We start from the raw sequence: 14,097 nt of genomic DNA on the forward strand, positions 1-14,097 counted from the left end.
GGAGCCTGAGAGAGGCATTCTGTGTACTTCAGATCCCCTCCTCCTTTCTTCTTCAGCTCTCCCAGGATTGGCTGCTCCACACCTCAGCATGATTGGGCATTCTGAAGTCATGTGGTGACCTTTCTGGGTTTTGACTGGATGTTAGTGATCATAGCAGAAGTTCAGTGTAAGAAATACACAGGAGAAATTGCACGTTGACAAGGAGTGTAGAGGTGGGCGGGAAGTCTACTGACATCAAAACTCCACCCACCGAGTCCACCCACTGAATCTGCAATTTTTCAGATCTCATAACAGACAGAGGGAAGACATTTGACAGGTAAGGATACATGCAGGAGGCATGTATATCCTTATAGATAACCACTATGGCAGTAGTTTAGAAAGGATGAGAGTGAGTTTACATCCACTTTAATAGAACATCAGAGAGAAATAATGGACAAAGTATAGGGGCAAACTATGGGGGTTATTTACGAAAGGCAAATCCACTTTGCACTACAAATGCAAACTACAAATGCAAAGTGCACTTGAAATTGCACTTGGAAGTGCAGTCACTGTAGATCTGAGGGGTAGATCTGAAATGATATTATTTTCCAATCATGTGCAAGCTAAAATGCTGTTTTTTTTTTTCCCTTGCATGTCCCATTCGGTTCTACAGTGACTGCACTTCCAAGTGCACTTTCAGTGCACTTTGCACTTGTAGTTTGCACTTGGAGTGCAAAGTGGATTTTCCTTTAGTAAATAACCCCCTATGTTTGAATTTAAACAATGCAATCATGCTTTACTTACAGTGCTCTATGAAAGTAAGAATTAGTTTGTGAAAGTTTATTTCAACTTTAACATTCATTGTATTCAATATAAAATATATTCATTGGCTCTTGCTCCTTAATCTTGACCCTATTGTTTTTGACAAACTTTTTGAATTTACATTGTCCATCAGAATAATTGAGTGATTGCTTTTAATAATTTACTGACATGACAGGTTATATTAAATGGTTTATAGAACATAAGCGAGATAAAAACTTGGACAAACTAAGGAGAAAATTTTTTTTTTATTCAAAATAATGCAATTGTTCTTTACTTACAGTGTTCTACAAAACAAAGTCTTCTTTTGTGAAAGTTTAGTTTTACTTTAACATAGTTACGTTCTATATCTATATCGGGATCCTCGGGTGACCTAGAGCCTTTCCATGTGGGGTATTTCTCGCATAAGAACAACATCCCTTTTTGTGTAAATCTCCATATAGGGGATCCTATTTGATACCCACATTCACAATATTTCTAGGGATGGGACTGTTAGCCTATGAGGATGGATGCACAATGCATGTGGGGGTAGTGAATCAAAGCCTCTATGGAGTTTCATATATTCCCGAGGATAAGGGAGGAGTATATCTAATCTGTAATTGGTGGTGTTTTTTTGGACTCCGTCGTTTTATCTGTGATGTGGGGTTTTCTCTGGTCTCCCCTTAATCTGGATGGCTTAAAGATACAGATTACGATCTAGCTTTCAAGCAAGCAAGCTCTGAAGAAACGGATATATAAACCGTGAAACATGTTGGCTACTTTACTATAATATCTGTTTGATATGCTGAATGCATACGATTGCTTTTTATATATGGGGATGTGTATGTTATTCCCCTCTTTTTTATGTTGGGTGTCTCTATGTGGTTTTCTATTTTTTAATAAATTATGAAATATTAATATGTTTGTTATCTGTCTGGAGGAGACCATTTAATGCCCAAATCTGATACATATCCCCTTACCCTATCATTTTTAGGGTTGGCACTCCATGACAATAATATGTATGGGCCTGGTAGCACATATTTTTTATTACACTGATGACCAGGCGCTATGTTTAAATTTAGTGTATGTCTGAGCTGGTAGTTAGCTCAGACTTTGAGATGATTAAGACTTAATCAGCCTCTGTTCCGGCTATTGCTTTGTTTGAAGGAATTCCCACTGTTGCCTGTAGGTGGCGATACCACCCCAGGCCAATGTTGGAATACAAGCAGGCCAGAGTGTATTGGCTGATTTTCCCCAGGAACAGCCCAGTGGGAGTGGTCTCCCCACTGGGCATGCTGGGGAAAGGTACTTAAGGGGGGCGGACGCCATTTTTTGTCTCTTCGCCTCATGGCCCTCCTGGCTCGAGGTATCTGATGGTTGATTTCCAGCCGCGGGGCCACATTGGCCCGAGGCTGCATCCCTGCCACGTAGGCCCAGTTGTGCTGTCTGGGGCCTGCACTTTGGAGGGGATCCTGCACTGTCTGTCCTAAGAGAGGAAGCCACTCAATGGAGGAAACCAAGCGGAAGGCTGGTATCTCGGGGAAGACCTGGTGACTTTATTGGAGGACGCACCATAGCCTATGTTACCTTACAGTGTGCCGGATCAGCTCCTTCTACCTGTGCAAGCTGGTGTGAAATAAAGCTTAACAAAAAGGATTTACAACTTGTGTGGACATTGAGGTTTCTATAGACTCTCACCCTCTAGACAACGAATAGTGAGGTAACGTGCAGGCCAAAATTTAAACTAGCAGCTCCTTCGGAGGTAGTGCTACACACTTATGACCAAGTTCTATATTTCCTGGCTTGATGTATTTGATGTGAAAGTTCTTATCTCTTACTCCTTTATCTTGACCCCAGTGTTTTAGGCAGACATTGTCCATGGGAATAATAATGGTCCCAAATATGATCAGGAAAAGATTGTTTACTGACCTGGCCGTTATGAATCGTTTATGGAAGATGTTTGCTAGCAAAATTTGTTCATTACATTTTATAGTAGATGCTCATCAATCACTTGTTTGTTCCTTAGGGTGTTGCTTGTTCAGAGAAAAAATGAGACTTTAAGAATCAGTCTGCAGGGTAAACCGGCAAACATTTTTTCATTTCAGTGGGATTTATTGGATCCCTTGAGTACAACTTATCCAGCACTTGCCAGTTTCCAACTATTGCCTATACTCTTAGGAATAACAAATTTGATTAGCAACTGCAAAGGTCGAATCTACAGTTTTTGAAGGTACAAAAAAACAATATAGGTATAAAGTTATATAGAGGGATAAACAGTGTAATTTACTGACTCGCCAATAATATGGTGTGGGTGCAACTACCCAAAATACGGCAAACTCCAAAAAAACTACAGCTGTAAAGAACAGACTGTAAAAGGCAGGTAATAGTGGTCTCCCAAGCAGTATAGTTACAATATACAAACGTTTTTCGAGAACAATATATAAAAAATACTATTGGAGAAACTCCACTTAGGAATTATATAAACCAGGGGTGGCCCGGGGGCCACATGTGGCCCGCAGAGCCCTCTGATGTGGCCCGCGACCTGCTTCTCTGGGATGGTGGATTGGCAATCCCAGATTGTGATTTTCCAACCCGCCATCCCAGAGCATCAGTGTTGTAAGTAAACCTGTGGCCAAAGATGGCTATGAATGTGGTCCAACACAAAATCGTAAACTAAAAAAATGTTTTACTTTTTTTTTTTTTTACCTTTTTTGCAAAAATTGGTTTACACTTGGCAAACGCATGAGTCAGAAGAAAAAATTGACAGTGTCTCTTTATTGGACTTTACATTTTTTTTATCTTCCCAAAGAAAAATATCCCACTTTTCACAATCACGCCTTATTAATGTCATCAGTTTTCGGCAGCACCTATATTTGTGACCAACTATTTTCAAAGATGAAGGGAAAAATTAGAACCAAAATATCTGGTGAGCACGTTGAGAATTCTTTGAGGATTGCTGCTTCATCCATCAAACCACATATTGATGCATTAGTTTATCAAAAACAGTGTAAAAAAAATCAAGTGGTATTACTCAGATAGAAACATAGAAAAGTGATGGCAGAAAAAAGTCTGAGTAGTCCCATCAAGTCCGCCTGATTTTTTTTTTTTTTTTTTTTCACTTTCGTTAACTTTTTGGTTTGAGTATCTATATCAGTGATCGTTAACATGTGATCTTTTCTACTTTTTCTGTTCACCAGCTATTCTTTATTGTCAGTGTATTTGTATATTGTGTGGCCCAAGACAATTCTTATTTATCTAATGTGGCCCAGTTAGATCAAAAGGTTGAATACCCCTGGTCTAGGCAATTCCACTGGAAGTCCAACCCTGCCCCTCCCAGGTGTCAGTGAGTGACAGGCACAGTTGGGAGAGACATGCCAGAAGTTGATGTAGAGCCAGCGGGAGAGACTGTGATGTTACTGCCTTTGATGTCAGGCTGCTGCAGCCAGGTGGGCTTAATTCAGAGTTGGGCCTAACCATGTGCTAGCTGTAAGAGGAGCCAAGTATTGCACAGGAGAGGAAGTAACCGTCTACAATTAAACGTTGTGCTGGAGAAGTCTGGAGCTTTAGAGAATGTGAATAGAAGTTCCAATCAATCATTTCATTGTTTCATACTATTGATTCTCGGCATCCCATAATCCCTTTACCCCAGGCCTTGCCAAAATCCGGGCGTCGGGTCGCAATTGCGACAAGAAATTGTGACCTGGCGCCCGGGCAAGCTTAGGGCTGCAGAAGGTCGCAAAGCCGCGCCCTCAATTACCGGCTGACGCAGGGCGCGATCGCAGCCGGTAATTGAGGCCGCGGCTTTGCAGCCTTCACAGAAGGAAGCTCAGGCTTGCAGAAGGCCGCAAAGCCGCGGCCTCAATTACCGGCCGGCGCGTGCCGGCCGGTAATTGAGGCGGCGGCTTGGCGGCCTTCACAGTAGGAAGCTGAGGCCTGCAGAAGGAATCTGGCGACAAACTTTTACCCTTTAAAATCTCCATAGGCGACGTTTAAAAAATTCTACAGGTTTCATGTTTTGAGTTAGAAGAGGTCTGGGGCTAAAATTATTGCTCTCGCTCTACCAATCACAGCGATACCTCACATGTGTGGTTTGAATACCGTTTACATATTCAGGCGCTACTCACATATGCGTTTGCTTCTGCGCGCAAGCTTGGCGGGACGGGGTGCGTTTTTTGGCTCCTAACTTTTTTAGCTGGCTCCTAGATTCCAAGCAAATTTGTCAAACCCTGCTTTACCCCCATCCAAGTTTAATCCCTCAATAAAATAACAAAAACAAAGCTGATGGACTGTTCATTGTCTGGCGAGTGACTGGAAGTAAATGCCACGCTGGGGCAGGGTGACGTGGCCCCACGGGGGGTACCGCTACATAAATAATATATGGGCGATGCCAACATGTTGTAAATATGAGTGATGTCTAAAAGTTATTATGTAAATATTAGTGCTACTATAGAAAACGGAGTACACCAATTCAACACAAAACTCCTTCAATCCAACCGAGTTCTCCTTTAACAACTTGGTTCCCCAGAGCGAGACAGTTGTTGGATTCCAGAAGAGATGACAAAATCCAGCAGAGTATTTTTAAAAATTACAATGATCAGTCCTCAGAGTCCCTTTCAAAATATTTAGTCCCTTTCATTTCGCCCATCCAGCATATATATCCAATCAATATTATGAATGGGACTCTGAGGACTTCTGATCATTGTAATATTTAGAAATATTCTACTGGATTTTGTCGTCATTTCTGAAATCCAATACATGTCTCTCTCTGGGGAACTAGGTTACTGCGGGAAAAGTCGTTGGATTTAAGGAGTTGCATTGAATTGCTTTACTTCTGTTTCTATAGTAACACAGTAATAATTCCACAGTGAGTATAACAAGAATGCTTTACTGCATATACAGACTGATTTTACTGTTGTGGGTTTAGTAACACTTTAATGCTTGTGCACTGACAATGTCTTTGCCATCACTTTCATCATTGCCTCATGCTAACATTTACACAGCAGCAGGACATTCTAGCATGTTGAAAGACCTACCTACCTAACCTACCTAATTTCATTGCATAGACCTTCTTATTTCCAAAATGGTGCAATCCATTTTCAGCTCTCAGCCAGAGAATGCTATGTGATTAGTGGTAAGATATCACTAAACTCCTTTATTTTTATTCAGGGCTTTTTTCTAAGAGAATAGTTGCAGGTAACACCCCCCCTCCCCTGAGTCATCCATACTCCCTGCCCCCTCCCCACCTCCGAGCACCGTCTCTAACCCCTACCTACCTCCCGGTACCACCCCTTCTAGAGAATGCAGAATCTTGTACCGTTTTTTTTGGTACTATCCTGTAATGTCTATGGAATTTGTTAATAATAACAAGAATGGTAAAAAAAAGAGATCCCCTGCAGCCAGTAACAGTAGATCTTCCCATGAACAATAGGCCTCCCCAGAAACAATAGGCCTCCCCAGAAACAATAGGCCTCCCCAGCAATAATAGACTCCCCCAGCGAAAACAAAAAAAAGAAAAGATCCCTCCCAGCAACAATAGTATACTTCAGAAACAAAAGAACCCAGCAACAATAAATCCCCCAGCAGCCAGCATCAATAGACCTTCTAACAGCCAGCAACAATAGATCCCCCTCAAAAGTATATCGCCCCCCCCCCAGCAACATAAGTCCCCAAAGCAACATTGGATCTCCCACCAGCAATAATAGACCCCTCCAGGAAAATAGACTTCCTTCCCCAGCAACAATACAGTATATCCCCCAGGAGTAAGCATCAATAGACCCTCCAACACACTCCAGCATCCCTGGGATATACATACACCCAGTACATATATTCAGTGCTAGCGGTGTCAGGAACTTCAGAACAGAGTTCCCACTGAAAAATGACATAATACAGTGGAACCTCGGATTGTGAGTAACGCGGTTAATGAGCGCTTCGCAATACGAGCACTGTATTTTTAAAAATCGTAACTCGGTTCGCGAGTGTTGTCTCGCAAAACTAGCACGATTTAGGCCAAAGCGGTGTGCAGTACCACGTTTAGCCTGAGGTGGGGGGTGCCAGAGCCGATCGGCGCCGTTCAGATAGGCACAGAAAGGCCTGAGTACAGCTTGGCTAACCTCGGCAAATCTCGGAAACAAAGTCTTTCCGAGTTTTGCCAAGGTCAGCCGAGGTGTCCTAGGGCCTTTTCGCCCATTTCCGAGTCTCTAAGGCACCCCCCTACCCCCCGCCTCTGGCCGCATGTATTGTATTTTTAATACATTTTTGAAACGCTGATGGTACAAAGAAAAGAGTACTCACCAGTCTCAGAATTGCAGCCTCTAGCAGGACGATTTCCCCCAAAAGTATATTTTATATAATTTCGCGATGGACATTGCCATCTTAACTGCGGGCACTCTGAAGCCCTCCTCTGTAGTCTTCCGGTGTAATGGCGTTTACACCTGTTTTTCCATTAGTTAAAATGGGCGAATTGTATCCGCCCCGGGTCACATGACCGTCACATGAACGGGTGCAGAGTCATGTGACGATTCAAATCTCTCGAGATTTCTTCTGTGGCAATTGAAAGCAATGTTGTCTCGTCATCGTGAAGAGACACACGTCAAGAATCCCATAATCCATTGTGGCTAAAGCGACACGCCCAGTCCCGCAACGCTAGAACCAGGAAGTGCCTGGTCGAGGAGGTAGAAATAAGGTTTGGAATTTTTGTGAATTTTTTTTAACTGCCAACTTATTATGTACATCGGGGGGACTGTTATTTCAGCCAAAGTTTCCAAAACGGGTGAACCTCCACTTTAATGCGGAACAAATTATTTTCGTTTCCATTGACTTCAATGGGGAAACTCGCTTTGATATGCAAGTACTTTGGATTACGAGCATACTCCTGGAACGGAATATGCACGTAATCCAAGGTTCCATTGTACATCCAACATGGGTACAATTGGTTATAAACAGGTATTGGTGCATAACATAACATATTGTAAACTTCACCTCCCCTCTACCACACTTCAGCACCCTGGAGGGAGGTGAATAAGGGCAGTTCTAGAGAACGGTTAAATACTGCAAATTTTAAGTGCATCTCATTGGTTGTTAAAAAAAGAAGCAATTATAATATGCACCAGGGAGGTATTACTCATGAGTACCATGTGACTGGTAAAATTACTGCTTGCTAAGCAGCCCATGTAATGAGTGCACTGTGCTCCTGTTTTCCCTGCTATGTCAGCACTTAGGATGCAGCATTCCATCTGTCCCTTGCGATACCTGCCAATTCCTAGACACATGGCAACACTATGCCATCTCGAATTCTACTGATAGAATTTTACATAAAGACTGTAAAATATGCTTTGTTCAAGTACTTTATTTCCTTGATTCATGCATATTTTAACCAGCAGTTACAACAAAGGGATATTTTTTCTCTCCAACTTGGTTAAAAATTGTTGAAGGTGACATAACTAGGCCATTGTGCAGCCGTCCCCCAGACACTGCTAGTCTTAGTGCTTTCCTCTGTATGTTCAATTTTCGAACCATGTTAGTTCATTTTAACAAAACTATCATGTTTCTACCTCTGTTTATTGATTTTTAGCTCTTCTCTTTGCTGTAAATTCCCATGTAGCATCCACACGTTGTATTAACAACAAGTATCATCATGGTCATCTGTTGGCGGTGTCAGTAAAAGCAAAGAAAGTCGAAAACGGCTCTATTTGTACAAATTGTGAGAATTTATGTTCCATTGCTGATGAAGATGAGTCTGTATCACTTTTTGTTTTTCTTAGCTAGGCATCTTAAGATAGAAGAAAAAGGGAAAGCTCAGCTCATGTAGAGGTGAACTAAAGATGAAATGTCATTTCTATATGGTGCATAAACTCTACAATCTTATTCATCACTAAGGACTTCAGAGTTCGAGCTCTGTTATAAGTATAACTGCGCCAAAGGTGTAATTACACAGTAAAGGTACACTCCTTAGAAATAGCGAATAGAAAAATAAACTCTGAAGTGCATTTTTTATGCAGGTTATGCTGTAGTTTACCAATCAACCCCTGTGCTTATTGTTGGTAATCATTCAAACCACTTCCTGGGAGCCCAGAAGAAATTAGACCCCTTCGTTCACCCTGGACTCCTAGGTCAGGGTTTGACAAATTTGCTTGGAATCTAGGAGCCAGCTAAAAAAGTTAGGAGCCAGAAAACGCACCCCGTCCCGACGAGCTTGCGCGCAGAAGCGAACACAAATACGTGAGCAGCGCCCGCATATGTAAACGGTGTTCAAACCACACATGTGAGGTATCACCGCGATTGGTAGAGCGAGAGCAATAATTCTAGCCCTAGACCTCCTCTGTAACTCAAAACATGCAACCTGTAGATTTTTTTAAACGTCGCCAATGAAGATTTTAAAGGGTAAAAGTTTGTCGGCAGAAACAAAAATGGGAAGGTCCCCCAGTGGGGTTTTTTAGCGGCATGAAGTTCTTGGTAAATAACAGTAGTTTAATATTGAAGTTAAAATCTTTACTTGGTTTCAACATTATTTTACAATAACATGTACAACATGGTTGGAGCATTTGTAAAAAAAAATGTAGATAATATACATATAGTACACTCTGATTATACATGAATAAAAAAATAACAGTGGCAAAAATCAACAACAATACAATACATGTTACATCGTAGTTCAATTGGTTTCCGTATGAGTACCGGCATTCCACGAGCAGACACCATTTTGAAGCATGGTATGTTGGGTATGAATTTACTCGGCGTAACATTATCTTTTATAATATAAAAAAAATTTGGGATAACTTTACTGTTGTCTTATTTTTTAATTAAAAAAAGTGTAATTGTTTCCCAAAAAAGTGCGCTTGTAAGACCGCTGCGCAAATACGGCATGACAAAGTATTGCAACGATCGCCATTTTATTCTCTAGGGTGTTAGGATAAAAAATATATATAATGTTTAGGGGTTCTAATTAGAGGGAAGAAGATGGCAGTGAAAAATAGTGAAAAATGACATTAGAATTGCTGTTTAACGTGTAATGCTTAACTTGTAATACCAACGGCCACCACCGGATGGCGCCAGCTCTCATCTAGTGGTAATAACTTGTAATACCAACGGCTCACCACCAGATGGCGCCAGCTCACAAAAAACAGGACGCCAGGACACTATTTCTAGTCGCCATGGCGACCTGGCGACCGGGATTTGTTGAGCCCTGTCCTAGGTGAATGTTGTAGAGATCAGGGGTGATCCAAGATCCAACCCCTGCGCTTATTGTTAGTAATCATTTAACCTACTTTCTGGGAACCCAAAGCATTGAAACCCCTTCCTCCACCCTGGACTCTTAGGAGAATGTTGAGAGATCAGGGGTGAGTAGAGAAAAAAATGTCAGTACCTCCACTTGAAAAAAAACATTCCTGCTTTGGAGGTCGTCTCATTGCTGCCCATCTAGTGCACCTGTTGTTAATTTCAATTCACAGCAAAGCAGCTGAAATTGATTAACAACCCCCTCTCTATACACCCCTTCCCCTCTGCTACTTAACTGACCAGATCAATATCCCAGGAATTCTGATTCAAAAGTGTTCCTTTAATTTTTTGAGCTATATATGTGTGTGTGTGTGTGTGTGTGTGTGTGTATGTATATATATATATATATATATATATATATATATATATATATATATATATATATATATATATATATACAGGTGGTTCTCAAAAAATTAGCATATTGTGATAAAGTTCATTATTTTCTGTAATGTACTGATAAACATTAGACTTTCATATATTTTAGATTCATTACACACAACTGAAGTAGTTGAAGTCTTTTTATTGTTTTAATATTGATGATTTTGGCATACAGCTCATGAAAACCCAAAATTCCTATCTCAAAAAATTTGCATATTTCATCCGACTAATAAAAGAAAAGTGTTTTTAATAAAAAAAAAAGTCAACCTTTAAATAATTATGTTCAGTTATGCACTCAATACTTGGTCGGGAATCCTTTTGCAGAAATGACTGCTTCAATGCGGCGTGGCATGGAGGCAATCAGCCTGTGGCACTGCTGAGGTGTTATGGAGGCACAGGATGCTTCGGTAGCGGCCTTAAGCTCATCCAGAGTGTTGGGTCTTGCGTCTCTCAACTTTCTCTTCCCAATATCCCACAGATTCTCTATGGGGTTCATGTCAGGAGAGTTGGCAGGCCAATTGAGCACAGTAATACCATGGTCAGTAAACCATTTACCAGTGGTTTTGGCACTGTGAGCAGGTGCCAGGTCGTGCTGAAAAATGAAATCTTCATCTCCATAAAGCTTTTCAGCAGATGGAAGCATGAAGTGCTCCAAAATCTCCTGATAGCTAGCTGCATTCACCCTGCCCTTGATAAAACACAGTGGACCAACACCAGCAGCTGACATGGCACCCCAGACCGTCACTGACTGTGGGTACTTGACACTGGACTTCAGGCATTTTGGCATTTCCCTCTCCCCAGTCTTCCTCCAGACTCTGGCACCTTGATTACCGAATGACATGCAAAATTTGCTTTCATCCGAAAAAAGTACTTTGGACCACTGAGCACTGCCACTGTTTCTGGTTCAAAAGTGGCTTGACCTGGGGAATGCGGCACCTGTAGCCCATTTCCTGCACACGTCTGTACATGGTGGCTCTGGATGTTTCTACTCCAGACTCAGTCCACTGCTTCCGCAGGTCCCCCAAGGTCTGGAATCGGTCCTTCTCCACAATCTTCCTCAGGGTCCGGTCACCTCTTCTCGTTGTGCAGCGTTTTCTGCCACACTTTTTCCTTCCCACAGACTTCCCACTGAGGTGCCTTGATACAGCACTCTGGGAACAGCCTATTCGTTCAGAAATTTCTTTCTGTGTCTTACCCTCTTGCTTGAGGGTGTCAATGATGGCCTTCTGGACAGCAGTCAGGTCGGCAGTCTTACCCATGATTGCGGTTTGGAGTAATGAACCAGGCTGGGAGTTTTTAAAAGCCTCAGGAATCTTTTGCAGGTGTTTAGAGTTAATTAGTTGATTCAGATGATTAGGTTAAGAGCTCGTTTAGAGAACCTTTTCATGATATGCTAATATTTTGAGATAGGAATTTGGGGTTTTCATGAGCTTTATGCCAAAATCATCAATATTAAAACAATAAAAAGGCTTGAACTACTTCAGTTGTGTGTAATGAATCTAAAATATATGAAAGTCTAATGTTTATCAGTACATTACAGAAAATAATGAACTTTATCACAATATGCTAATTTTTTGAGAACCACCTGTATGTATGTATATATATATATATATATATATATATATATATATATATATATATATATATATATATATATATATATAATTAATCTATAGAGGGGGATATAATAGATAGATAGATATACATTTTGGGGTTCTAATTAATTTCCTAGCAAAAATAAAAGATTTTTACATACAGAAGCAAAGAATCCGAATTGGCCTAGATGCCAAGTGGTTAAAGTCATGACAGTGTCAGGAATAATGTAAGACACGTCAGAAATGGTTGGGTGACAGGGAATGGCTGCACATTCTTTGATGTTCTGTAAAAACCCAATTGTGTTTCTTTAAAATCCGTTATAACAATATACATAATTAGCACATTGCATCTAAAAGGGGCTGTCCAGAAATGTGACAAAATCCAATTTATTTCTCTTGCAATGGAAAATATGCATACCTCCACTTCATGCATGCCAGCATTTGTCGCACTGCAGCTGAGGAGGCTTTAAGAATGATAGTATTTTAAGTGGAAAATGCATTTCTTAGAAGCACCTTTATTTCAGCTCTGATGACTTGTATTACACGGATATAGTTAGAAGGAGATATACACTGTATAGAGCAATCCAGTATCTTAGGACAAGCTTGGCTCTTTTGAATATGTTCCCTCTGTTTCACATACCGGTAGTTTTTATAAAATGTGTACATTTTTATTGTTTTCCAGAAGATGGACGGAAACTTAAAGGTGCTATTCAGCGGAGTACAGAGACTGGGCTTGCTGTTGAGATGCCTAGTCGGACGGTACGCCAAGCAAGCCATGAGTCTATAGAGGATAGTATGAACAGCTATGGATCTGAAGGAAAGTAAGTTATTCAGTCACCTATCTTTTTGTTCTACAAGTTTAAGTATTATTTTATGGCAATTCCTGCTGTAGAGTATATTTTAAAGTATGAGAGCACATTGTAAAAATGCACTAAAAGCAAAGCAAGTCAAAAGCATTGGGACCCCTGTCTTTACACCACATGAACTTTAGTGGCATCCCAGTCTTAGTCTGTAGGGTTCAATATTGAGTTGGCACACCCTTTGCAGCTATAACAACTTCAACTCTTCTGGGAAGGCTGTCCACAAGGTTTAGGAGTGTGTCTATGGGAATGTTTTACCATTCTTCCAGAACGGCATTTGTGAGGTCAGGTACTAGAGAGAGCCTGGCTCGCAGTCTCCGCACTAATTCATCCCAAATGTGTTCTATAGGGTTGAGGTCAGGACTTCAGGCCAGTCATGTTCCTCCACCCCAAACTCGCTCATCCATGTCTTTATGGACCTTGCTTTATGCACTGGTCCAAATCATTTGGTGGAGGGAGGGATTATGGCGTGGGGTTGCTTTTCAGGGGTTGGGCTTGGCTCCTTAGTTCCAGTGAAGGGAACTCTTAAGGCGTCGTCATACCAAGACATTTTGGACAATTTCATGCTCACAGTTTGGGGACGGCCCTTTCCTGTTCCAACATGACTGAGCACCACTGCACAAAGCAAGGTTCATAGAGACATGGATGAGCGAGTTTGGGGGTGGGGGAACGTGACTGGTCTGCACAGAGTCCTGAAATCAACCCGATAGAACACCTTTGGGATGAATTGGAGTAGAGACTTGCGAGCCAGGCCTTCTTGTCAAACCTCACAAAGGTTTTTCTGGAATAATGGTCAAAAATTCCCATAGACACACTGCTAAACCTTGTGGACGGCCTTCCCTAAAGAGCTGAAGCTGTGATAGCTGCAAAGGGTGGACCAACTCAATGTTGAACCCTACGGACTAAGACTGGGATGCCATTAAAGTTCATATGCATGTAAAGGCAGTCCCAATACTTTTGACAATTTAGTGTACTTGCAGTGCGAATTATTGGGTAAGTAGATCTTCTTTTGTATGTTCGCTTTACCTAAACAAGTAATTAACCCTTGCAGTGCATGCAAATCTTCACTGCAAGAAATCATTTTTAAGTTTCCCAGAGCTGAGCTTTAAGTACTTTTGGGTCACAAACTTGGGAGCATTGAAGCCAAACCAACAGCATAAAAGACTTACACCATATTTAATCTATTAAAGAATGCTAACACAAATCCCCTC

At 41.3% G+C, this 14,097-nt stretch overlaps 1 protein-coding gene across 1 annotated transcript in view; it reads left to right on the forward strand.

The window, feature by feature from the left end:
- Positions 1 to 14,097, forward strand: part of RIMS4 (regulating synaptic membrane exocytosis 4) — a 329,479-nt gene that overhangs the window by 162,525 nt on the left and 152,857 nt on the right. The window contains exon 2 of the mRNA XM_040329745.1: positions 12,709 to 12,847. Within this exon, the coding sequence (XP_040185679.1) occupies positions 12,709 to 12,847 (139 nt within the window). The remainder of the gene's footprint in view (positions 1 to 12,708; positions 12,848 to 14,097) is intronic.

Source organism: Rana temporaria, chromosome 12 (genome assembly GCF_905171775.1).
Source record: "Rana temporaria chromosome 12, aRanTem1.1, whole genome shotgun sequence".
Taxonomy (NCBI): domain Eukaryota; kingdom Metazoa; phylum Chordata; class Amphibia; order Anura; family Ranidae; genus Rana; species Rana temporaria.